Source organism: Alternaria postmessia, assembly GCF_024291825.1.
Source record: "Alternaria postmessia strain BMP 2775 chromosome Unknown scaffold_20, whole genome shotgun sequence".
Classification (NCBI taxonomy): Eukaryota; Fungi; Ascomycota; class Dothideomycetes; order Pleosporales; family Pleosporaceae; genus Alternaria; species Alternaria postmessia.
In genome coordinates, this window is record NW_026260093.1 from 343365 (window position 1) to 368749 (window position 25385).

The window sequence follows — 25385 nt, forward strand, 5'->3', positions numbered from 1 at the left end:
AAACGAGCTCCTTTGTAAGTGTGGGGTATCGAGATCATCGTTCAAGTCATCATTCGTCTGATATCTTACGTGATCGTCTCCTACTTCTTTGAAGCGACCTCCTCCCATTGGACACCAACCCATTCCTCCACATAGCCGACTTCGCCTTCTTGGACGTCGCTGGGCTTGCAGTCTTTGCTACATACTGCCATAATGATAGTGCCCCATTCCATGCCATCGATGCTCATCTCGTCTGCCTCCAACTCGGTAATTGCATGTGGTGTTAACTGAACCTCGAAGACCCTATCCGCACCACACGTCGAACATCGAGGAAAGCCAGCTCCACCTCGTGAGGCCGCTGTCTTGACCTTTGCGTTCGACGCTGTGCCATTCTCCGAATGTGGTCCCAGAAGCTTGCCGATAGCATCGTTGTCGCTGTACAGAAGCGGCTTGCCTTTGTACTCATAACGCAGCACCTGCTCGGAGTTCTCCCCAATACGATCTGCAAACTTCTGGAACGTCCTGTCCATGGACGACTCAAATACTTCCTTGTCTTCTTTTCCACCACCTTTCCCGCTTTCTTCAGTCTCCATATCCATAACCCGCACGTTTGCTGGTATTGATGGTTCTGAAGGAGCGTCTAGCGTCTCGTATTCGGCGTCCAGGTGGTAGTGTGGGAACGGCGTAGGGAAGGCCGAGTCTGCTGGCCATGGCTCATGTGGACGTGGGGGTTGCTGTTCAGACGGAGGTGGTGAAGACAGCCGAACTTTGGACGCGAAAGTTTCCGGTAAAGTCGTGGAGGCTTCATCCTTCTTCTCCTCAGGCTCGCTAACTTGAACTGCGGGTGTAGGGCTGGATGTGCCGAAGGGATTTGCACTTCCTCCCGAAGAGAAAGGGTTCGCCGATGCCGCACCATTGGGCTTGGACGAGAAGGGGTTCGAGAATGGGTTTGCGGGCGTCGATGCACTTGTCCCATTCTTGACCCCAAACAGCGACTCGCCTATCTTGGGCTGGGGCTTTTCTTCTTTGACCTCCTTCTTCTCGACTTTGGCAGTAGTAGCCTTACTGCTCGCGCCTTTTGCGACGCGCACTCCACGAATGCCCCTCACGCTACCCTCCTTTCTTCTGCATGGTTTGCGCCGACATGTCCAGATATACAGTCGCCGCTCGTGACCAGGGAATTGGTCAGGAAGGTCGCCGTTGAGTTCGAGGAGGAGGCTGAGATAGCCATTACAGACTTTGCACTTTGCTAAGGCGCCAGAAGGGGCTGTCGCCTCATCTATCCAGCCCTACTATGATCATTAGACAGACTTCTGGCTAGGTCGACAGTGTGCGTACCGGTGCGCCTCCGATGTGGGAAACTGCGTCGCCCGTTGCTTCCTTTGTCGCATAACCCAGCAGCACATTTGTCTCGGTGTAGTCATCGCCGCCGTCTGAGGAGTCGCTGTCGTAGGGCGCCATGGTGGTGTAAATTGGTAGATCTTGTCGCAATCAATTGTTTTGGCGGGGTCTAACTTTTTTGAAGATGACGCGGGGCTGCCCGGTGGCCAATGCGCCGTCTCGTCGCACTGAGCGAATTTGACCAAGCCTTCGACACCAACTCTTCGTCGCTCATCCACACAACCACCATGGGCGCCCCTTTCGACTTCGCGCCTGAGCGGCCGGATCACATGCAGCAGATCCTCGATGGACTGGATCGCTACAACCCAGAGACGACGGGTGTCTTCCAGGACTATGTCATGCAGCAGTGCGAGAACCAGACGTACGACTGCTACGCCAACCTCGCCTTGTTGAAGCTGTACGTTCCCCTCTACTCAATCTTTCCTATGCTACAAGATGAATAAACAACCACAACGTTTCCTATTACCCGAGGGATGGGGACTGAATCCACCCACCCGCTGAAGTTTATTATTAGCTCTATCTGACAGCTTTCTGCCTCTTTTATTGTACCTCCAGTATCATCGTTGCATCTCACTAACCACGATGCTGCAGCTACCAGTTCAACCCCCACCTCGCCCGTGACGAGACCATCACCAACATCCTCGTCAAGGCCCTCACCGTCTTCCCCAGCCCCGACTTCTCCCTGGGTCTGTCCCTCCTTCCCCCACACGTCCTAGCTCCTCTTTCCTCTTCATTACACAACCCAGCTGCTGGCGATGCCCCGCTATCAGAAGCTGTCCAGAAGCTCAACGAGCTCAGGAATCTGCTCGAAGGTGCAGACTACGCCACATTCTGGTCCACACTTGACTCTGACGACCTGTACGCCGACTTGATTGCCGACGTATCAGGCTTTGAGGAGTTGATGCGCGTACGAATTGCTGCGACTGTCAGCCAAGCGGTACGCGAGGTCGACCGAAGCATCCTAGAGTCGTGGTTGAACCTCTCCGGAAGCGAGTTTGACAACTTTGTCGGAAGCGTGTGTGGATGGAACATCGATGGTGCCAAGATCAAGGTACCAATCAACAAGGACAACGAGGCTAAGGGCACCGTTGTCCGCGAGAATGTCAAGTTTGATCGTAAGTTTATTTACATACTGAGCACCAATCAGCTGCTAACAAAACTGGCAGAATTCGCAAGGGTCATTAAGAGGGCATACGAACAGCCTGCATGAGCGACACGATTTACAGTATGACGACATGAGGCTACGGTTTGCACGGTCGGCGTTTGAGGCGGACTTTAAAAATGCATCAGTATGCGACAGAAGCGTACCCGGCGGCTCTCGACAGCCATATAGGTTGACTTCGGTGGCTCTCTATATACCCCAAAAGTACGCCGCTATGAGCAAAGGCTTGGGAGGATAAACCCCCACAGGCCTAACAAAGATCCAATAACATCATTCCGACCAAACATCACCACTTCTCCTTTTTTCTTTTCTTAGTTCTAGATCTCCTTTCTGTCTCGGTTCACATAACCCAATCCCTGCTGGAATACAGTGAAACACATCCCCATAGGCTCGAAGAAACCTGATCAAAACTCCCCAACCTCGCCAATCATTCCCACCTGTTTCGATCGCTTGCCAGCAAAATCTCCGATATCTGGAGCAAGCTTCGGGCTGTAACATAGCGCGACTGTTGTGTTTACCCGTACAGTGATAGGGAGTGGTGCCAAGCGGCTGCGCAACGGCCCCGTGAATTTCGCTTAGACTTACGCCACCTTCGCCTCAACCAGCCGTCCAACCCTATCAATTACAAGACTAGTAATATCTCCTTTGTGTTTACTCCTGCACCGTACCGTAGATAAAACCGTTGCGCGATGGCTTAGCTTCATTCGATCAGGTTTTGGCCCTGCCAGCTGGAGCTTGTTCGACATGATCGCAAACTGGAGTGTGCTTTTTGTGTTGATGAATGTAACAAGAGCCAGCAATGCTATATGTCTGCAGCAGGTGCAATGGCTTGAATAGGTCTCACTATTTTTGTCTCTCCTCACCTTTCACTTGTGTCAATTCGGCCTTCAAGCAAACGGAATCAGTAATCGTCCTGATTGTCGATTCACTTGCAGAACACCTGCCCATCCTTACTAGCGCCAACGTTCCACGCGAATCCTCGAAAGATTATCAAGCCAAACTCAAGTAAAGGCACTTGGAAAGCGTCGATAGGCTTCCCTTGGTCACGTCACACAAGCCATCTGAGCGTTGTCTCACTCGTGATCGCCTTTCCTTGACTATCGGTAACGCTCACGAACTCGAAAACACTACCACCACCGAGTCCACTCAGCAACCGAGACATAGGGTCTCCAAACGTTTGCCAGACGTACAGAACTTCTTCACAACCGACACTCACCATCATGGTTCTTCAAAGGCTCGTAGTCTTTCTCGTATGCGCCACCCTCGCCTTCTCATCCACTCAAGCCACACCACTTCCGTCGCCGCAGCAGACCCTCTCTGCAAGAGCCTGTACAAACGCCCTCACCAATCCATCCTTCGAGATTCCTTTGTTGACCCCATGGATGGACATGGTGACAGGCTCATGGTCCTCCCGCGGCATCTCCACCTCCCCTCCCCATGTTGGCGCACACTCGGGTTTCAACGTATATGCTGCGACATCGAATAGCTCGGAAGTGACTGCGACACTTACGCTATCGCAGTCTTACATTGATCTTCCAACCGGTGTGACGGTGGATTGCTACGCATGGGTCAGGGGAAGCAGGCCGAGTGGACAGACGCGCGTTGAGATCTTCCTAGATGGGGTCAGCTGTGGACAAGAGGTTCAGCTAGGAGTTGGAAACAAAGGTTGGAAGAGGGTCGGCGGCAAGGTCACGGTACAAGATGTGGTTCCAGGTGTTGGCCATTCGGTTGCGGTCAGTGTGCAAGGTGATGGCGTAGAGGATGAGAGTGGCTGGAGTGTGGCTGTGGACGATGTCGGTGTGGTAGTTGGGTGCTGAAGAGAAGTGGCAGGACAGACATGACTTGAGTGACGAGGGTAGCTCAGAGAAGAGGAAGCAGACTATAGCTGGTCACCATGAACTGGGTTAATACAGACCAGTCTATTAAAGGACGGTCTTTCCTAAGTAAGCAAGGTGTATGGTTGGCGAGCTTTACAGAATAAGAATTACTTTGACGTTCCACGTGTTTCATTTCATCTTGTTCCACCATCGCCTCATTATATAACTATGTTGTTTACAAAAGTGAAACTCTGATCAGTCATCACAATGCTATACAGGAGTCTGGGTGTCAATAGTGCCAATGGACCCGTGGGTCAGTGAGAAAACGGCATGTTAGATAGTGATAAGCATGTAAGAAGTTGAGCAAGTGCCATTTCGCCTTTGGGTTCGATAAGCCGGCCCTTTCACGTAGTTCGTTTGGAGCATGGAGGTACGGTATCTCCGCGTCCGACGGTCCTCTCCACTGACCAATGGTAATGTCGGGTTCGTCGATCCATCGGCATTTTCTTGGTGCAGATTATTCGGAAAATCGTCGATCTATCTAGATCTAAGCTACATCAAAATGGTGACTCTTTCAACTCAACCTCGGCTGCTTTTCGATCGCAAAATTCAGCCATCTCAACATCCTTGATACTCAGTCCTTTAGGATCGTGAGTAGTCCATTCGATTGAGACCCTGTTATACACGTTGGTCCAACGCGGATGATGCTTCTTGACTTTGCACTCGTCCGCAACCAGCGACATAAATTGCCAAGCCTTTGCAAAACCAGCAAATTGGAACTTGCGCTCAATACTCTGCCTTTTATTGATGATTTTCCATCTAGAAGAGAGCTTCTGTACTCGGTCAGGCAGGTCAGCGGGTTGGTTGGCGGCATAGATTGAGTCGTGTGGTGTATTTTGTTTGGGCTGCTCAGCCGGACCAGATGGCGGACGAGAGTCTGAGGACAGTGACCGGAACCCCGTAACGAGTGCGTATTTCGTGTGAGGTATGGTAGTAGCCTGTCTCGGCCGGACATTTGTTTCGCGGCGGATCAGCAAAGACGTTTTGGTGCGACAGCGACGCTCGCACAACGCCTGGAACGATTGGCTGTGACTCGTAGGTTAGACGTGTTTGAGTTCTGAGGTCATCAAGGTGGGTGTCATGGCGCAGGTCAGATGAGGGATTGGCTTGTTTATCAGTGGCGGAAAAGTAATTGCTAGACTTACGGGATTGCCCGAGCTAGATTCTGAGGCCTTGTCATGGTGTAGGTGCACTTGCTGGTGTTGATGACGACTTTGATCGCAGATACCGGGGTGTAGATGAACAAGGGCTTGTTCTGTGATGGAAAGCAAACAGCGGTCAATGAATTAATAGCGTACGATCAGCAGGAAATCGTTGACTGCAAGATGCACAGCAGATGCAAAGACGTTGCGGAATCAGGAGCGGAGTGGGAGTTGATCGCTGCGATGCGCCTTGCAAATGCGCTTGGACCAAGCATCTCCAAAATTGCCCAACGGCCATATATTTGCCCAATAAGTTCAGCAGGACGCTTGATGCTGTGAAATGCCAAAGCTCCTGCAGGGAACTAGGTAACTTGGAAGGAGCATGACAAGAATCTGGGAGTGAATTATCTGCTGATGCTGCATGTGCGCTTAGAGGGGCAGGTGGGAGTCGTGACAGCACTCATCACGGCAAGAAAGCATCAGCAAAAGGGGGGTTGACAGCAAGAAACCGTGATGCAGCAGCAGATATCCTGATCTCAGGGCGCAACAACTCCTGCATTTGGTATCTACGGAGCCTTCGGATCTGAAAACATATATGTCCCGTATACAGTAATCAGACATGGCGAAACTAGCCCCAAAGAGATTAAGGTGTGTTCGACAGCTACCAGACGGTCGGGGTCGGGGAATTGGTAAGCAATCAGCGTCGCAAAAAGCAGGTGGATGGTCGGATGGAGTGCACAGCTCGTCGGAACCTTGCCGAAGTCAGGCAGGATATGGCAGCAGGGCGTTCATTTCCATGCAGCTGGCTCCGGCGAGTCGTGATGAGGAGGGCGGAGTGCAGCGAGGCATTGCATTGTCGTCGTCGTGGAGAGATCCCGCGAGGCCGACGGTGCCGCCCTACATATAGCGCCATCGCCCCGAGGTCTGTCTCTTCTTAGTCAAAGCTGCGTAATCCACATTTCGACCAACTGCATCGTCACAATACAGGTGAGCTGCCCCATCGTCCTACAACACGAGACGCGCAACCAAGATGCTGTCGCAACACTGCGCGCATGTCTTGGCGCCTGCGACGGATGAAGCTGACTCTCCAGCACAGGCGTCCTCTTTCACGCACTGCAGCCTGCCCATAGTCGACGGCCCCATTGTCGCGACGTCACCACCATCACGACCCTCACCGGCCGACCACGCCGAAGGAACATCGCTTCACCCAGCTGCCCTCTTGCTCATATAGTCTCGCTTTGGCCTAGTACAGCGACATAACATCCCAGGCCCGTTTGCACGCTGCTGTCTAATCAACGCCACAACACCCTCGCCGCGGTGCTCCCGTCCGACGCGCCTTGAATGAGCCAAATCCTGTATCCCTCGAGCCAAACTGACACTGGGTATAACATGCAGGCATCGGCCGCTCAGGTAAGCTCTGCTGACTGTTTCAGGCCTTGCGCTGCTGACATGCCAATTCAGGATCAATCCAAGCCGACCATAGAGATGAGTTAGTGGCCCCCCCGCATCCGTACCCTCCTGCCGATTACTAACACGTATCGTCATGAAGGCTTAAGAGAACATCTGCTCGCTGCCGGCGCTGGACAGCCCAGCGTGCAGCCTCTCCCCCAGCATCCTCCACATCCCCAACATTCCCAGCACCCGCACTCTGCTGGCCCGCCACACGCCATCGACCCAGCCATTGGGGGCTCCGCCTACGACATGAGCCAAGGCGGCCCCGACGATGGGAACACGAGTGAAGGCCGCTCCAAGGGACGGCGAGAGTTGTCGACCTCGAAGCGCGCCGCCCAGAATCGCGCTGCCCAGGTATGCCCACCGCCCGCGCATTCCTATGCTCCACACTAACATTGCCAGCGCGCATTCCGCCAGCGTAAGGAAGAGTATATCAAACAGCTTAAGGATCAGGTCAAGGAGTTCGAGCAGCTATGCGAACTCTACAAGACTCTTCAAACCGAGAACTACCAACTGCGCGACTATATCATCAACCTGCAATCGCGATTGCTTGAGACCCAAGGCGAGATACCACCTGCGCCGGCTGGTGTAGATCTCAACCGACCACACGAGCAACCAAACATGCACCAAGCACCGCAACCACCACAGCCGCCCCAACAGCCCGAGCAACCACAGCAGCAGCAGCAACAAGCCTCCAGCAATAACAACGGCGGGCTTTCGGAGCGCCAGATTGGCGAGCTGCAGATGGCGGCGCAAGCAGCAGCGGCAGCCCAACACGGCGCATCTGGCAATAAGCACGCCAGCTCTGAAGGTTCGTACGACTATGCAGAGAAGCGCCAAAAGGTCGACGAGTCACCGCAAGGTCAGCACCCTGAGTCATCGTCCTCCTTTTATCCCAACCCAAACGCTTATTGAGAGAGCAGCCAGTCCGATCCATGGCTTACAGCTATAGTAGGCTCAGGTTCATCCGCTGATTACGACGCTTTCGTCAACGAGCTTCAGCAGTCGGGCAAGCAGGCCGTATAGCAGCCACGCTTCCCTTACTATTCTATCACTATTTTAATCCGCTTCTCCCACTTCTCTCTTACGATGTAATGCATAGACCCTGAAGCCTGTCTACGCTCGGGCTGGTGGTATTTTGCGACGGGCGTATGGAGTTGCTTCATGCATGCATGGTCAAGCTAGACTGGGCCATGATATGTTGTACAGGTCTTTGTACCGTTGAGGGAATACCGATATTTCTTGCAGCTTTTTGCTGCTCTACCCTTACACTTCTGCATCCAACGTGAAACCCAGCTCTACTACATATCGAGAAGTCTTGAAAGTGAATTAACAGCTTCTGGACAAGGAAAAGACCGATAGTAAGACCGACTCTTCGTATCCGCTTAGCCACAATCAGTATCCTCCGACTACATTCTTTCCTTGAGACGACTAATTTGTGGCTTGGTATACCTAGCACAGTGTTTTGATGTGCAAAACAAGAACATTCACTCCCGCTGTATACAACAATACTGTAGGCAACAACATACGTGGAGCTTCGGTCCGTCGATCTGTTATCCGCTAGAGATATGTTGCTAGCATGGTAGGTAACTTTAATGTACGAATTGCGCATCAACATTAACTAACTTTGTACATCAAACGTTAGGCACGGTGCCTTCGGCCGAAAGACGACACCTCCTCAAGTACACTTCGACGTCGCGCAGTCATCACAGTTAAATCAGTCTCGAGAGGTTCACTGTGTGTACTCTATAGATTACAATTTGGTACAGTAAACGATTGGTATCATCCGTCCCATATCATGCACCCTAAACCATGCGTTCTTTTCGCATTACAAGAAAGACGTCAAAACTAAAACTATAAACAATTGCAAACAGCGTCTAGAAATGGGGCGTGTTGAGTGCCATAACCATCATAAGACCTGAGATGAGACCTGCACCAGGCAAGGTGATGATCCACCCGGAGAAGATGAAGCCGACTTGCTTCCAGTTGACGGCCTTGAGATCGAAGTTGCAAAGCGCGACACCGATGGTGGCGCCAGTGAGACACTGAGTAGTGGAGACAGGGAGAGCGAGACGCGAGGCGAGGAGGACAGTAATGGCGGCACCCAATTCCATGCTGAATCCACGGGTGGGAGAGACTTGGGTGATCTTGTTACCGAGTGCGCGTACGATGTGGTATCCGTAGAACCAGAAACCGATACCGAGAAGAAGACCGGCGACGATGAGGATCCAGATGGGAGTGTCGGCTTCCTTGGTGACGACACCAGTGGTGTAGGTGTTGTACGAACCAACCCAGGGTCCGACAGCGTTGGCAACTGTGATGTGAGGTTAGCAGGTACATCAAGGTGGAATATGCAGGAGTTTGACTTACCATCGTTCGATCCGTGGGCAATAGACATCATCATGGCGGAGGCAACTTGAGCGTAAGTCCAGAGATGCTCGACACGGTTGTCGTAAACAATAGCGCGAGAGTGGACATCGGCGAGATCTTTCTGGGTAACAACGTCACGAGAGACACCTTGGAGGAGGATGAACTTGGTCCAGTTCATGATCTTCTTGGGAGAGTAGAAGGGGAGGTGCTCGACGGGCTTCAACCAGCGCTCCTCGGGCTCGGGCTTAGCCGGGATGATGTGGGCAACGGCTCCATCGCGGGGAAGGGGACGGGACAGGCCGCGACCGCCCTCAACATCAATGTTGTCGCTGTCACCGGAGGACTTGTTGTCAACAGAGGTTGAGTGACCAATAGGTTTCTCGCCCTTGAGGTTATCTTGCTCACTTGTGGCGACGGGTGCTGACTTGGCGTAGTAGTCGGTGACGACCTGGTCGCCCTTGCCGGGGAAGTAGATAGGAGGGTTCTCACGGTACAGAAGAGGACCGAGAGGAAGATGCCATGCCCTCAGTCTGGTGTCACCCTTGACAAGGCGGCGGGTGAAGTAAGGGATGAAAAAGATGTAGGAGATGGCGAGCATGCCGAAGAAGACTCCGAGAATGATTCCGCAAGCCTTGCCAGCACCCATCTCCTCAAGAGACTCGCCATTTGGCAGCTCGTCAATGATGAAGAGAGCGAGAACACCAGCGGTGAAAGCGAGGTAGAAAGGAATCAGGCGCATAGCCCACTTGAAGGGGTCCTTTCGGTTGTGGACAGCGAACTTGATGGTCAAGAAGAGAACGGCGGCGAAAGCGGCGGACAGGAAGGGCGCAATGACCCACGAGGCGGCGATCTGGGAGATGGAACCCTTCTTCCAGCCCCAGCTGAGGGGAGACTGAGCAGCAATACCAGCACCAGCGAGGGCTCCAACAACGGTCTGGGTAGTCGAAACAGGCATACCAGCAATGGTAGCAACAGTAAGGAAAACAGCGGATCCGACCTCAGCACATCCCATGGCGAGCATAAGAGTAGCAGGCACAGGCTTGAAGGTGTCGAGGGCGAAGATACCACTCTTGATAGTTCCAGTGACTCGGGATCCGAGAGCAACGGCACCCAAGAACTCAGTGAAACAGGCCAGAATACCAGCCTGCCACATCTTCAACGTTCTCGCAGCCACGGACGTGGCATATGAGTTGGCGACATCGTTGGCACCGTTCGAAGCCGACGAGGCAACAAAGGCGATGGTGGTGATGGCTAGGATCCAGTCGTACTTCTTCAAAGCGGGAGCCATTGTAGGAGCAGGGCGGCGAGCAGTTGCGCCGATTGACTGGTAAGGCTGAGTGTTTGTGAGGTGTCCTGGGAGAGGAAGTGTTCAACCGGTCGAGTGCATGGGAGCTTAAGTAGGCAGTATGGATTCCAACGGGTGGGATCTTGGCGGCGAGATGATATTTCACTAGCAGTGAGCGTTTGTGGACGTCTGACGGTATTGCCTGCCCCATCGAGGCGCGGTGGATCACCGAAGCCACAGTGTCATGCTATTTGGCTCTGGTCGTGGTCTGAAGCCTAACAGATGGGCATTCTCTGGACCTCCAGCTCCGCTCCGCGCTGACCATACTGGGCAACAGGTCACGCGATTGGTGCAGAAGATTGTAATGGGTCTCCAAGAACCGGCCCACCTGCATGGCATGTCTTTGACGCGTTAAGTCTCCGCCGTGCCTCGTCGCTCCTCTTCGCCATCGCCATGGTCGAACGTGGTCCAGATCAGCGAACGAGAGTCCGTCGCTGTACCACGTTCACTTGGCGCCCAGTCCGCCCAGGCTTGGGCCAAGACGGGCCCCGTTCCTTCGAAATTTCTGACAACCCCAGATCGCTCTTTCCACCCACGAATGCGCTACCGTCCCAGCCAATCACAGCTCTTCCTCATACCCCGTGGGAGATCCACGCCCTCACAGCGTGCGACAAAGTTGATAATGGATGAGGCATTGTATGGGGGGACTGCACGAACTTATCTCTCGAGGTGCCGCATAGCCGTCTTCCCGCCCGCCAGCCGAAGCCTGACAAGGATTGCCGAGGCAGCCTTCGTCGTGCTTCGGTGCCGTTATGTCTTGAGGCAAGCCTTGTCCACCAGTCCAAGCCTCTACCCGAAGACATGTGGTGTATCTTCTAGCGATGACTGCCTTGATACGTAAGAGAAGAGAAGGATCGGCCAGACCGAGTGGGTGTTATGACTTCAGTGGAAGACTATCACACGGACATCGCGAAAAAGTACTGCGAGCTGAAGACCAACGATGACATTTCCGCGCTCCAGGCTCATAGTAAGCATGTACGACAGCGTAGAGGGTCGTTTGTCAAACGCCGTGTTAGGTAAGCCAGTCACGCTTGCAATCGGTCCTTCAAAAGCTCTTCTCTCGCATTTCCTCTGATCTCTATTACCTCTCAACTACATCGAACCACACAGTACCACCTTCACACACGCACAGTTGTCTCCACTCGGCCAAGTCCGTAATGCGAGGGTGACTTGTTAAGCTAGGAATTATGCAAGAGCCCGCTGTAGCCCCGATGTTAAACAATGTCCTGTCTATCTTTATATCGGATTCTGCCGTTCTTCCCTGCATAATTGTACCCGCTACTAACACCCAAATCCATGGTAGAGACACCGAGACCCACTCGTGTCTGAGGGCCATAATAGCTTACAGGGCCCACGGCATGCAGGGGTTAGTGTAGCGGCCTAAAATCAGAACATATCATCGCATGGGACAGAGTCATGGAATCTCCTTGTGTCACTGTCTCAATCGCTACTGACTATGTATACTGCAAGATACTTACTTCCATCAACGAAGACACACACGGAGCTACAACTACATCTCCCATCGTTCCAATAGTGGAGGAGTTGTATACCAAGTACATTGAGGAGAGCCACGGCACTAGTACATACTTCTATAATGTTTGACAATAGTACAGCTGAAGAAGAATGTAATTGATTTCACCTCGCACAATGAGCAGACGGCGGCTGCGAGCTCAGCCGGGAGTTCTGGTGGTGGCACTGCTGCTATTTCTGCTTCAGAAGCGCCGAAAAGGTCCTCGAAACCGGACATTTCAAGATCACGAAGAAAACAGATGAATTTAGGTATATCAAAGAGAAAAACTAAACATACCTTTAGAAAGGATTACTTCTTCCTACCACAACGAAGCATATTAAAAGCTTGTAGACATACATAGGAAACGTAGAAGTCTACAATACTCTTAATATTTACGAGGTTTCTTGTTATGAGCTAATGTAGACTCTGGCAGTATCTTCTACAGTTGCAGAGCGTCTGCATACACTGTTGGTTCTTCTGTATGCGCGCTGCCGGGGTCTGATGTGATTCAATGTTAAAGTTGACCTTTGTTCGGCTCCCGAGGTAGATGTTGGGTGTGGAGAGCGAGCCTGGTGGAGGAGATCGGGCTGCTTAAGGCTACAAACTGGGAGGTCTATTAAATAGTCTCGTTACCAGGGTTTAGTAGGGTGAGATGCTCGATCAAGCACCCACAGCAGCTACTATACTGTAGAGTAATGTTTGGGGGGTCATCGTTTATATCGAATCTCTTGACTGGAAGCTGCTTCACTTACTATTTCTGTACATAGCCGGATTTTCCATCGTATGAGGTAACAGCACATAGAGACACGTTTCGATCCAAGGAGAACTAGATCGTCAGAAGGGGAAGTGATCCATTTAGGGCACTGATCAGATCCTGCATCGAAAGCTGAACGCCATGTTCAAGAGCTGATTGCAAAGTTGCACAATGACCGAAGAAAATTCCAATCGTTACACGACAGCATCGGTGCGCATCCGAGAGCTAATAGAGTAGGGTTCGATACGGTGTGCTCCAATCTTAACGCCCACAACACCAACCTGGAGCTCAACGAGATTGGTACCAATGTCGACGCAGAGCATAATATGGTCAGTAGTAGGGTCAAGAACGGCCTCGAAACTTCTATCGGTACCAACACAAACAATGTGATAGCAGCAGTCGGTGTGAGCGAGGAGACTTTGGTATCTCACCTCACCACGTTGATGTCTACCCTGGACGTAGGGGGTCGAAGACTTACCTCAAATTTGAGTACCATGAACCACGGCATTATGGATGCACTCAGCACGCACGAGAATAATGCGACATCTCGCTATGGGCATTTGACGACTGCCATGGACACGATCGAGCAAAACCAATGTGCACATTTCGAGGCAATGAACAAAGCATACGACACGACCGCCTCAGCCGCTCAAAGGCCTCGCCAGGATATCTTACATCTCAGACTGAATGCGAACAAAGTAACGACTGCTCCCAGATTCCCAGTCTGAATCTCATAGCGTATCGTGGAGGTGACATTCCTATCAGCTAGAACACAACGAATGGCGACAGATAAATGTATATTCTTAGCGGAGCCTAAAGATGTCTGACAAAAGCGAGGTGCATGTGAAAATTCATAACGAAGTCTGTAATTATTCTATGGAAGTGGAAGAGAAGGAAAAGATTGAGCGAAACTTGAACGCTGGAGGACGAGGTTGGGATGCGAACGAAAAAGTGGTGTTACTTGATACATGTGCAATAGACGGAAAATGTATGTCGATCTCCGAACAACAACGATTTTCTGTTAAGGAACCGCCCTAGTTCGATCGTGAGAGGCGTGCATCTATGATTATGATATGATGAATTCGTCAAGTACAGGCCGTCATTATGATAGCGCACCTCTTCATTCAGTAGTATCCACCGTTCGGACGAGGCTCTCCTATGCTCGGTTAATGTTTCGCGAAGTGCAGTGGTACATTTGGCACGTACACATCGCTAGCCGCGACCATAGTGAGTAGCGCTAGATGCGACATGCACTAACAAAGGTTTATCAGAATGGGCTCCTAGATCTTCGTACTTGTTGATACCCTCAGAAGTGACGGCGTTGCACATGATAGTAAATCAATTAGAACAAGAGCACCAGTTTTTAAATGAGAGACTGAGTGACGTTATGCCAGTAACGGCTCGATACTACGAATATGTTTATAGTACATGTCTATCACATGTGCTCGAAAGCACGGGGGTATCAAAGAAAACATAGGGTCAAAAAGATCTAAATGCTCGCTGAATGACATAGGGAAAGCGTCGAAACAAGTATGGGGCATAGCTCATATAGGAAAGTTCGTTGCATGTCGGCTTTTCAGCTCTGTGTCGTGTACATGTGTATATGTTCATGCAGTTGCGACGTCGAGTCGCGGTAGGGTTGCGGCTGTTGGGCCATCATGTGTTGCTGTGGATGCTGATGGTGCTGCTGAATAGGGTGTTGGGGTTGTTGATGCTGATGCTGGTGAAGATGAGGATGGCGCATGCCCATTGCTGCAACAGTATAGTCAGGGTGTATGTCTGATGATGCTTGACTCATTTGCGACGATGGTCTAGGATGAGTGTTGCTTCTGGAGCTGCTGAGTCGATTGCCTATTTTAGAAAGTGGCTTCGAGATCATTTGGCCGAATGAGGGACGGTCATAGTATTGTGACTCTTCAAACTGTGGAGCCCCACCGAAATAGTTGGGGTACAATGTTTCTAGTGGGTTGGGTGGGACCTTGACTTGCTCCATGTATTCGTCGTGATACATATGGGTGTGTTGCTCGGGATCCATGATTGGAGTGTGGGCATGAGGTGTGTGCATCGTGGATGTTGTCATAGCCGGTGGGAGATCAGGTATAGCTGGTTGCGCTACGTCAAGGTAGTTCCCAGGGTCCACGTCCATGTAGCTAATGCGGCGGTTATTCGTATCCACCGCGGGAGTTTGCGGCTCCACAAATGGCGAGGAGCCACAATCATAGTCAGGTACGTGCGCTAGAGAACTACAGATACGTAGTAACGCTGCGTTGATGCTTGCAAGCCGCGCTCGTGAGTGTTGTGGATTGGAATTTCCAATGAGAATGTGCATGCGCTGCTCACGTGATAGCTTCTCGACATGCGGTACGGAATCTCTTGAAGGAGTCACGAAACCTGGAGGTAACTGCTGGTGCACAGAGTCCAGCTGTATGTCAGCGCGGAGACTCAAAGCGGTAATTAAGACCTCTTCTCGACTTGGTCGAAGATCGCAACATTGAAGCTTCTGTCGGAGGATTCTCGAGTTGTCGGGACACCAACTAATCTGCGACCGACTTTCTCGTAGTCTCTCATCCAAGCAACCTATAAGCTCTTTCCAAGTATCGTGAAGGGCTTCTTGTCGTATCAGGTTCCGGATGACATTCGAGTATTTCCATTGGTCCATCGTTGCGCCATTTTTCATGTGCTTCGCGACGTGGTCACATCGCTCATCCCACCCGATGCTAACCTCTTTGCACTTGTCAAACCCACAACCAAACACTCTTCTTGGCAATAAGGTGATGCCGATATCCGTCAGAGAAGGTAAAGGCCGACCGGCATGGTAGCGTTGATGATGCTTGATGAAGTCTTTTTGGCGGTCGAAGATACGGTTGCAACCATTGACGACACACGGCCAGTCCTCTCCAGTCTCATGCATCCTCATCTCGTGTTTCTTCCAATCAGATTTGGCCTTGAACGTCTTCTGGCTCTTTTGTTCGGCACAATAGGTACAGAACATGAACGGTTCGCCAGATTGACTCTGAGACTTGTCATCGTCCGGGATCAATGATGGAGAAGCAACACTGATATCATCTGTTGGTGTATAGCTTGGCTCCATCTTGAGGTCGAGTGGGCTCTCAGTATCCACATGAGGCATAGTAGCGGGCACCGGACGTGTCGGATCAAGACCAGCTGGGTAGGAGCGTGGTTCCGCTCGTCTCTTGGAGCGCGATGACGATGAGGAAGCGATGGAACCTCGCGTGTCACTGCTGCCTGTGGACGACGAGAAGGTTGATGCCATAGAGAGTCGAGACCGCCATGATGACCCAGACGAGGATGTCGTGGTTGAACTAGCAGTGCTGGTGGACATGAATGACGAGGCTGTGGAGTTGCGGCCTAAACTTGGTAAGCATATACACACACAACCGGGCGGCGACGAACATACGCGAGTCTATCGCTTGTGAGAACATTCTCTGAATTAGATGTGGAGGATGCCTCGCCAGCAGGGCCTCAATATGTCGCATAGACTCCTCCGGTATGTCTAGATTGTCCTCCATGTTGGCTAGAGAGCCGTATGCTCAGTTCAATTCGCGCGACAGAGGACTACTGTAACATGCCGACTACACCTCGCGACAATTCAAACGAGTGAGAAGCTAAAACGAACGACAGGCGGAGGTGCAAAGGAGGGTGGGGAAGGGTATCCAGGTGTCGCGGTAAGACTAGGGGCCAAGGAGTGGATAATCGTGTATCCGAGCAGGCATCAGCTGCTGTTGGTGCGACAGGTTGATATACAAGTGGGATCACCTCACGCAAGACTGCAGCGGGGAGCGCGGAAACGGCACTCTTCTAGAAGACGTATGGAAGGATTGTAGAAGAAGCTAATTGTGGGTTGCTCGCGGGGGCGCTCGTGCGCAACATCGACATGACCACTGCCCTGGTTTGGCCTCAAAGCTGGGGCAAGGCTGAGGTTACGACAGGCGTGCCAATCTGTAGCGTGTTTGAGGTGGCCGCAAAGAACCGTAGTAGGGGCTGAAAGAACACGAGGACCAGCGACGAGAATGAATGAAATGATGTGCGCGCATCCACGACAAAAGTCTCTGCCAGCGTGGGTTTAAACACGGTTTGCCTAGGTCGATTCCGGTCGAGATATGGCCGGGCAAAGTGTCTGCGCGAGGCGATGATTCGCACAGACGTGGTGTGCAAAGCACGCAACCTATCGCAGATACGCAACAGGCCATTCGCAACGAAGCCATCCGAACACTAGGCCCTGTAAGGGGCATGCAGCGCGGTACCTGGATGACGCACCGCTGGTTAACTGCTGGAAGCGTGTTGGTGCCGTGATGAGTGACATTTTTGGTGGGACCTGACATGAGCTATCTGTTCATCCTGCACGCCGAATATCGGCATCACGCCGTCGCTTAATCCGGAGACCCAGTTCTTGCAGTTCGCGCCAGACGATGAAGGATTCACACCATCTGGCAACCACCATCGACTGACGCAAGACTTGCTCGCAATGCTCATAACTCACGCAGATCAATCAGGACTCGAGTACCATGCCCACGATGATGAACTTGAGACAGGTGGCTGACAGAATGGGGTGCTGACGGCAGAAGCACGTCCCCCATGCATAACCGGTAGCAGCGAATGAATGCTTCGGGACTGTGATCGTAGCAGTTGGGCTGCTGCAGGCCGTCATCGCTGAAGATGCCCATGCAACTGGACGGTATCGCGTAATCGACGCGCAGTGAAAGGACACTTCGACTAGTGTAGGGTTAATGTAAGGAGACGGAAGCCTGCCACAACGGGCAGGAAGAGGCCGGGTAAATCCATTAGTTCAAAGATAACAGCCTTAGCTAGAGCGTTCGACTGCTTGGTATGAGGACCCGGACGGTGCGGTAACATGAAGGTGTAATTAACAGCATCACGCTTCTCCCGGGTTGTGTTCAATGTACCCACAGTGGGGCGGCGTCCCTGATGAAAGCGGCGCGATTGTTCGGGTCCCGAAACGCCACGGCACTTTTGGGGATCGTCCAGACCGCGAACGATTTCTTCAAACCGTTGAACAAACTTTGCCTGGGCGCGGATTTAAGCAGTACACCATTGGCGCGACACCGGCTTAACGTTGAATTGTACGTCACGTGGGCGCATGCGCAGTTCATTCGGAGGTCGCGATGCTCCACAATCCAGAAGCAGCCAGTGTTACACCCCTTCATCGATCCGTCCAAGGATCTACACGACGACTTTCGCTCAACGCATGCCGTCTTCTTAGGCTCAATAGATGATAGCGCACGGCACCCGGCGCGTCGGTCTAATTTATCTAACACGAAGCATAACGCTTGTCCTATCATTATCTGATTATACAAAGTGACCATCGCAGTCAAAGTTGCCTGCCGTCTTGAAGTTACAAGAACTCTCCAATCCGCCCCCGGTGATATGAACGTCGTCAATCTTGATGTTGCTACAGCTTCCCTCTCCACAGAGGATATAGTAGTTCTTTCCCTCCTCTGTTGCAGTTCCGGTGATGTTCCTCATGACAATGTTCTGGATGATGACACCGTTCGTTGGGTTGCCGGTTGGTCCACCGTTCAGGTAGTCTTGCTGGATATCAATTCCGTAGATGGATATGTTCTCAACGCGAATGTTCTCGAAAAGGATATTGGAGATGAAGCCGGTAGTGTTCGAGTTCGACTTTATGCGGGCTCCGTTCTCAGCGTTCAGAACGACAGAGTTGGTGAAGGATATGTTGGTAACATTGTTGTCTAAAGGATAAGGTTAGTGGGACGCGATCGAAGATAGGTAATTGAAAGGATGACATACTTGACTTTCCGCCAACTGATCCAATGGAAAGACCGTGACTGCCGTTGCAGTACATGTTGTTAACCAGGATGTTGTTTCCGCTTGTGACAGCGACACAGTCGTCTTGATTGATAACAACGCTGTCACGAACTGTGGTGTCATTGGTGCTTCCCAAGTCGAATCCGTCGCTGTTGTGTGATGCCGGTAGGCCGTTGGAGCGGTTGTTGGGTGCATATCCAGCGCTGTTGTTCAGCGTAATGTGGTGAATATCCAGACCAGCACTGTTACTAATAGCGAAGCAGTGGACGGGATAGTTCTCGATATAGATGTCGTGAACCGAGCTGTTTCCAAGAACCTTGCTGATCTCGATAAAGTGGTTTGGCTTGGTAAGGCCTCCGTTGCTACCAAGACCGTCCCACCAAGCTTGACCATTACCATCGAGCACCGCATCTTCGTCGGCTGTAATTTCGATGTTGGATCCTCCCACCTTGATGAAAGCATAGTTTGCATCGGCATATTCCCAGAATGTCTTTCCCTTGAATGTCACCTTGGTTCCACTCTTCAGTTTTGAAAGATCAATCGTCGAGTTTCCAGGTACGGTGAGACCATCAAGAGTTATGGAAGTGCAGGCCGCTGTTGCTGCCGGGATAGCCGCATACTCAGTCACGTAGCAGGCATCCGTAGTCGCAGTTGAAGAAGGCGAGGGTACGGCGGCTGCTGTTCCTACAGCAGCAAGAATGACTGACGTAGATGAAGCTACATGGGAGTTAGTATAGGGATGGTCCGCGTCGTATGCTGCTTCTAGTACCTTGGAATCGCATTTTGAAAGGGTTGAGCTGATGTGAATCTCAAAAACTTCTTACATCCACAGGGTACTGACACTCCTGTATATATACGTTCATGATCTTGCGGTCCCAGAATTTCCGTCCAAAAGCCACCTGCATATCCCCGACGAGTCGCCACATAATTTTGCGCGCGCGGCCACTGTAGAAATCTGAAGCCTTGTCATTTCCGACCAGAAAGCACAAGCAATTCAAGCACTAAAGCCAAGAACAGGCAAGGCTTGACAGCAGCACTATGCAAGAGGAGGTGTTCGCCCCACCACCAGGCACTGGGAAGTCAGTGCTAGCACGGGGAACGGCTCGGAAGAACGTGGGGCGTGACCGGCCAGTCCGTGGCGAAAGAACAAAGACGCGTTCTGTTTGGTCGAAACGTTGCAAATGTACGACATGAAACATTCATCCGGGGTGCCACCAGCACATGGTGGAAAGGCGGAGTGAATGCGCGGAAAAATGGATTCCGTCCAACGGTATGGCTACTTAGTGCGAAGATGACCAGATGACTGATCGCGGAAATGATGCAGGACGGCGGGAATTGCGTAGGCCATAAATAATCCACGATGTCATGCGCGATCGACCAGCGGTATCCAAAACTCCCTTATCCCAACATACGAAGAAGAACCGAGAATACACATATACGGCAAACTGCAATCTATCTGAAATGATCGCAGCGCTGATAGAAGGAAAGATTTACCTTAGAAACGTGAACTTGAAAAGAGCCATGTGACTAGCGGCTTGGCATGACCCTGGTTTCCGGATCGATGCATGCGCAACCTTCTCATTCCTCTGTGCTGAGTAGACCCTGACATAATTATGCAGGGCGCAAAAGGCCAAGACTGCAATACGTATGTCAGCGGAAGATACGGATGTATCAGAAAGCTTTGTAATGCTTCGAGGCTTAGGTAAGGGCTACTTTTGCATTCTTCAACAAAGACCAAAACATACATGGATATGTATCTCAGGGGCTGAATCTGCCAACCTTCCGACGCCCATCAAATCGCAAGCTATCCTGCAATCATTCAATTTGATACAGGAATCACGCAAGGTAGCGTAGCTCATATCTAAGAGTATCTCAGCCGCAGTCGGCATATACGAACGCGTCGCACTTGTTCAGATCATAAGTCATACAAAAGTCCCGGAAGTATACCTTCACGCCTTTTCGAGAACTTTCGGACCGAACTAAATGCCGCACGTACAATCTTGCGTAACAGGCCTTGATATCGGTTGCTTACTGAGAAGGACAAACAAAGACTTCGATATATCATGACACATGCAAGACCACATCTTGAGTATGATCAAACATTGAATAGGTATTCGAGGTGACGGTCGATGATGACAAGAGGAGAGGTTTTATACACACAGGCATAGACACTCCAAAACATCTGCGGAGCGCGTTGCGAGATGTGAACGTATATCCACTTCTGTCGATCAAAACCTCCATAGAGAATCTTGCCAAGTGAGGCCAGAAGAACACAGCCTGCTCATTTCGGCATCTCGAGACAACAAAAACTCCGCTTTTGAACACTCGTTGGAGACTGTGTTGCTGCACGATGAAGGTCTGGGTGCATAAAACACCATAGAACAGACCCACCCTCCTCCAAAGTTACCAGCTGCGATGCCACGACCTGTGAATCATGTCCTCTTTTCGATGCTTGACAAAGTCTTCAACTTCATTCTCGAGAATGAGCAGAACTGACATGATCCACACTTTTCACACTTCTGGCAGACATGAGTCTTCGTAGGGGCTCAGGTTCCATGGCTAAGTGCGCATGAGTTTGTTTGAATGTTGCAAAGCAGCTGATGAACGGGGGAAGGAGGCAGGGAAGTAGAAAGCCTCATATAAACCTGGCAAACAACAGATATGACGAGACGTGAGACACGTACAGCAAGTGCAGACATGGTCTCCGTCTTCGTCACTTTTGATGTCCCTAAAAGACAACCGCCATTGCTGACACAATCGTCTACCAACAATCAGTCCATCAACCTTATACATCATTTTCATCGATTTACTCACAAAGCCAGTCACACCCACCCATAGCTTCATACCCATACCCTCAATCTTAGCTGCCTCTCCTTCCACCGGCGCCGTCACACTCGATGTCGACGAAGCAGAGTGCTTCGCCGTTTTGCTTACCCGCGCCGTACTAGAAGAGCCAGATCCTGTTGTAGAAGTTGCCGTTGCTGTCGAATCAAGAAAGGATTGCCAAGCCTCTGCAGGTGACAAGGTTGCCGTTTTAGTTGGATACGGGACAAATAACCCCGCCGGCGTGTTTGTATTTGAATCTTGTGAGTTGTTGTCAGGTGCGTCAGGTGTTTCTGGTACTTCTGGTTCTGGCCGGTTTGGTCTTGCTGCTGGTACTTGGGGTTCATTGGGCACAATAGGCGAGAAGGGTTCGTCTGGTGTTATAGGTCTTGGGATGGGTCGCGGTGGCGGTGGAATAAAAGCCGCGGAGGATGTTGCGACAAAGAGAAGACATAGTAGGGTGTGTGGTAACATTTTGAAGGGACGTTAAAATTGGAGTCCGGAGCGGATGACGAGATTTGAGATATCGGGGCTGGTTAGGGAAGAGGTACGGGTCCTGGTACTTCTAGCCATGTTGTATATACCCATAAAGTCTGCGTGTTTCAAGGCGTCCATGTTGTGTCCAGCCTCATCATAACATTGCGGCGGAGCACCAACTGACAGGGTGGGAATACGCCTCGCGCTTCGCTTGGGCAGCCACCGCCTAATCAAGTATTGGGGGCCAAAAACAACAACTTCTGACTTCTCCTCAAGGAAACAGCTCGACAAAGTGGTTATACGCGAAACTTCTCTTAAGGCCTAAGTTGTCAATTGAGCGGAGAAGAAATATTGGACAACACCACGCCCTCTAGTATACCTGAAAATCCCAGCACCCTTATCAACGCCATTGCTATGCGCACGTACAAGGGTAGTACAACCGTTATAGTACATCGTACGAACCGACCAATCACATCTCTCACTTGTCTGCATTATCGATATATCTCGTCAAATGGCCTTGTATCCCGGAAACAACTATCCCATACTTCGTTGACTACCTTTCCAGCATGCTCTTGGTCCTTTATGCCTGGCCTAGCCATCATACTCAATGTCGCTCTCCGTCTAACACACGATTGTAGTTGTTCGGTGATGCGCCACTGGTTCCGTGTGAAGAACTCTCTAGAGAAACGACATTCGCCGCTGAGTGTGGAAGCGCGTATCTCAAGGCAAGCCTGGTGTCGCAGGTTCTCGGACTCGACTTTGAATTTTAGATGGTCCCACGCGTGAACCATCTCGTGCGCCATGGTGTCTTCCTGATGTCCGCGATTGCGGAACTTGTTGGCGCAGAGGAGGATGCCATGGTCGAGGGAGAAACCGCCCGATTGCTCATTCGTGCACATGCGGCACAGTATATTGTCCTTGTTCAGATCGCCTCCCAATTTGTATACTTCATCTGACAGGAAGCGTATAATGGGACTGTATTGTAATAGGTATTCCTTGTTCGACTCGCATCGCTTGCATATCGAGTCTGCTTTTATCTTGTCCATTTCGCTGAAGTAGCCCTTTTCTAATTCGATGTCTCGAGAGCCTGTCATGCGACCGAGCATTATGTTGAAGGTACTGCTCCATGTGTAGTATACGGGGTCGATCTTCTGAGGGGGTGGTTGAGCCATGGCGGAGAGGGATGCGCCATCGGGCGCCGTCTCGGGGTTTGCCATGGTATGGTTCGGCGGTGTGCAACTTTGGAGTTCGGTGACCGGAGTGAAGGGCGCAGATGTGTGGCGTGACGTACAACGATGTTTACGGTAGGGCGTGGTCTCAATTCCCGTCGCGAAAAGTTTAGGTGGAGATGGGGAAGGAGCTGGTAGCGCGGGGAGCCAATCGGAGGGAAGACGTCACCGCGAGCAAGGGAGCCCGAAGATCGCTTGCGAGGGAAACTTGGGCTTGTTCCAGTCATCAGTTGCGCAACAATATAAAGAGCGGCGTCTATGTGATGAAGCGCTGAGCTCCAACTACATCTCGGCGGTCCCTTCTCTCCTACAATCTTCTTGACTATCCCACATCTGCGCCTGCCGCCATTGCATCACACCCTCTTTCGCAATGGCTGTCCATATGCGCAAGCAGCCCGGCCAACTCACCGTCGTGATAAAACTCGGTAAATACAGAACAGTACTTATTTCGCATCGAAAAGAAGAGAGCACCTGACCAACACAACCAGGAACCTCATCCATAGTTGACGAAAAAACACATCAGCCCCTCCTCTCCATCCTCTCCCTCATTGTCGAGACAGCATGCAGCCTACGCACGGCCGGGCACCGCGTCGTAATCGTATCCTCTGGTGCCATTGGTGTGGGTTTACGACGTATGAATCTCCCACGACGTCCAAAACACCTCCCACAAGTCCAAGCGCTTGCGGCTATCGGTCAAAGCAGATTGATGTCGCTATGGGATCAGCTATTTGGCAACTTGGAGCAACCAATTGCTCAGGTGCTGTTGACGCGAAACGACATTGCCGATCGAACACAGTACCAGAATGCGCAGAATACATTCATTGAACTCCTGAGCATGGGTGTCATTCCTATTGTGAACGAGAATGATACTTTGGCCGTCACAGAAATCAAGTTTGGTGACAACGACACATTGAGTGCTATAACTGCGGGTATGGTCCAGGCGGATTACCTCTTCCTTATGACGGATGTGGACTGTCTCTACGATAAGAATCCGCGCACCAACCCAGACGCAAAATCCATTGCTGTTGTGGAAGATATTGCAGAGCTGGCAGCAGATGTAAGCTCGGCCGGCAGTTCCCTGGGAACAGGCGGTATGAGCACCAAGATCGTAGCAGCAAGGTTGGCGACAAGTGCGGGTGTCACGACAGTCATCACGAAGAGTAGTAAACCAGGCAACATCTCGGGCATTATTGCGCACGCAGAGAAACAAAGAAAGGCAAGGATGTCAAGTCGAAATTCCGTCACCAACTTGCAGGAAGAAGGCGCAGTACATGCTCAAGCAGCCTTGCAAGACTCAAATCACGATCTCTCTGCATCTACAGCCTCGCTGGGCGACCAACAGCTCGCTGGAAGCGCATCGCACAAACCAGAAGAACCAGTGCCCCTACACACCCGTTTCCTCCCGATATCCAACCCAATCCGCGACCGCTACTTCTGGATCTTGCACGGTCTTGCGCCCCACGGAACAATATACATCGACCAGGGTGCATGGGCTGCGTTGAGCGATAAAGCTGGACTACTACCTGTCGGCATCGTAGAAGTAGATGGCCACTTCGCCCAGCAAGAAGCCGTACGCATCGTCGTTGTCAAACGTCTATCCAACACATCACATTCTCCTAAACCAGTGCAATCGCCAACAACCCCGCAACCACCTACAACGCCTGGCGCTCTAGCACACGGCGTACACGCCCCAATTCCAATTCGACATCCCCTTACGCACTCATCGTCATCATCGTACTCGATGAGTTCCTCGCAGACACTGCAGCACCCACCCAATTACGAACTGCACAACCCAGCACCGACTGAGATTGGGCGAGCAGTAGTTAACTACTCAGCTACCGAAATTAGGAGAATCAAAGGCCTCCATTCAACGCAAATTAGTGAGGCGTTGGGTTATGCAGATAGTGAGTATGTGGCGTTGCGAGAGAACATCGCTTTCTTTGGGGGCGAGAGGAGTAGACCTAGCACGCCCGACTTTAGGCATGGAGAAAAGAAGAGTGAGATGGTCGAGGCGCATTGAGGCGGGTATCTTCATAGCGTGTAGATGGCAAATAGA

The 25385-nt window shown here is 51.5% G+C and overlaps 10 protein-coding genes across 10 annotated transcripts; 4 read left to right on the forward strand and 6 right to left on the reverse strand.

Moving 5' to 3' along the window:
• Positions 1 to 80: 80 nt before the first annotated feature.
• J4E82_004377 (uncharacterized protein) lies at positions 81 to 1440 on the reverse strand (the record flags this gene model as incomplete). The annotated part of the gene is made up of 2 exons (XM_051730656.1): positions 81 to 1268; positions 1318 to 1440. 2 exons carry the CDS (start codon positions 1438 to 1440, stop codon positions 81 to 83), a joined length of 1311 nt encoding a protein of 436 aa, XP_051589705.1.
• A 167-nt stretch (positions 1441 to 1607) lies between these two features.
• On the forward strand, positions 1608 to 2590 carry J4E82_004378 (uncharacterized protein; the record flags this gene model as incomplete). The annotated part of the gene is made up of 3 exons (XM_051730657.1): positions 1608 to 1777; positions 1972 to 2495; positions 2547 to 2590. The coding sequence occupies 3 exons, from the start codon at positions 1608 to 1610 to the stop codon at positions 2588 to 2590; spliced, it is 738 nt and encodes a 245-aa protein (XP_051589706.1).
• Positions 2591 to 3762: 1172 nt separating this feature from the next.
• Positions 3763 to 4359, forward strand: J4E82_004379 (uncharacterized protein; the record flags this gene model as incomplete). Its single annotated transcript, XM_051730658.1, has 1 exon — positions 3763 to 4359. The coding sequence occupies one exon, from the start codon at positions 3763 to 3765 to the stop codon at positions 4357 to 4359; it is 597 nt and encodes a 198-aa protein (XP_051589707.1).
• Positions 4360 to 4916: 557 nt separating this feature from the next.
• On the reverse strand, positions 4917 to 5599 carry J4E82_004380 (uncharacterized protein; the record flags this gene model as incomplete). The annotated part of the gene is made up of 2 exons (XM_051730659.1): positions 4917 to 5445; positions 5565 to 5599. 2 exons carry the CDS (start codon positions 5597 to 5599, stop codon positions 4917 to 4919), a joined length of 564 nt encoding a protein of 187 aa, XP_051589708.1.
• A 1303-nt stretch (positions 5600 to 6902) lies between these two features.
• Positions 6903 to 7928, forward strand: J4E82_004381 (uncharacterized protein; the record flags this gene model as incomplete). Its single annotated transcript, XM_051730660.1, has 4 exons — positions 6903 to 6971; positions 7023 to 7050; positions 7111 to 7367; positions 7416 to 7928. The coding sequence occupies 4 exons, from the start codon at positions 6903 to 6905 to the stop codon at positions 7926 to 7928; spliced, it is 867 nt and encodes a 288-aa protein (XP_051589709.1).
• Positions 7929 to 8890: 962 nt separating this feature from the next.
• Positions 8891 to 10671, reverse strand: J4E82_004382 (uncharacterized protein; the record flags this gene model as incomplete). The annotated part of the gene is made up of 2 exons (XM_051730661.1): positions 8891 to 9327; positions 9384 to 10671. The coding sequence occupies 2 exons, from the start codon at positions 10669 to 10671 to the stop codon at positions 8891 to 8893; spliced, it is 1725 nt and encodes a 574-aa protein (XP_051589710.1).
• Positions 10672 to 18320: 7649 nt separating this feature from the next.
• Positions 18321 to 19582, reverse strand: J4E82_004383 (uncharacterized protein; the record flags this gene model as incomplete). Its single annotated transcript, XM_051730662.1, has 3 exons — positions 18321 to 18724; positions 18783 to 19517; positions 19570 to 19582. 3 exons carry the CDS (start codon positions 19580 to 19582, stop codon positions 18321 to 18323), a joined length of 1152 nt encoding a protein of 383 aa, XP_051589711.1.
• A 1946-nt stretch (positions 19583 to 21528) lies between these two features.
• Positions 21529 to 22097, reverse strand: J4E82_004384 (uncharacterized protein; the record flags this gene model as incomplete). Its single annotated transcript, XM_051730663.1, has 2 exons — positions 21529 to 21561; positions 21615 to 22097. The coding sequence occupies 2 exons, from the start codon at positions 22095 to 22097 to the stop codon at positions 21529 to 21531; spliced, it is 516 nt and encodes a 171-aa protein (XP_051589712.1).
• Positions 22098 to 22591: 494 nt separating this feature from the next.
• ATP23 (Mitochondrial inner membrane protease atp23) lies at positions 22592 to 23317 on the reverse strand (the record flags this gene model as incomplete). Its single annotated transcript, XM_051730664.1, has 1 exon — positions 22592 to 23317. One exon carries the CDS (start codon positions 23315 to 23317, stop codon positions 22592 to 22594), a length of 726 nt encoding a protein of 241 aa, XP_051589713.1.
• A 382-nt stretch (positions 23318 to 23699) lies between these two features.
• Positions 23700 to 25349, forward strand: J4E82_004386 (uncharacterized protein; the record flags this gene model as incomplete). The annotated part of the gene is made up of 2 exons (XM_051730665.1): positions 23700 to 23754; positions 23818 to 25349. The coding sequence occupies 2 exons, from the start codon at positions 23700 to 23702 to the stop codon at positions 25347 to 25349; spliced, it is 1587 nt and encodes a 528-aa protein (XP_051589714.1).
• Between the last annotated feature and the right edge of the window lie 36 nt (positions 25350 to 25385).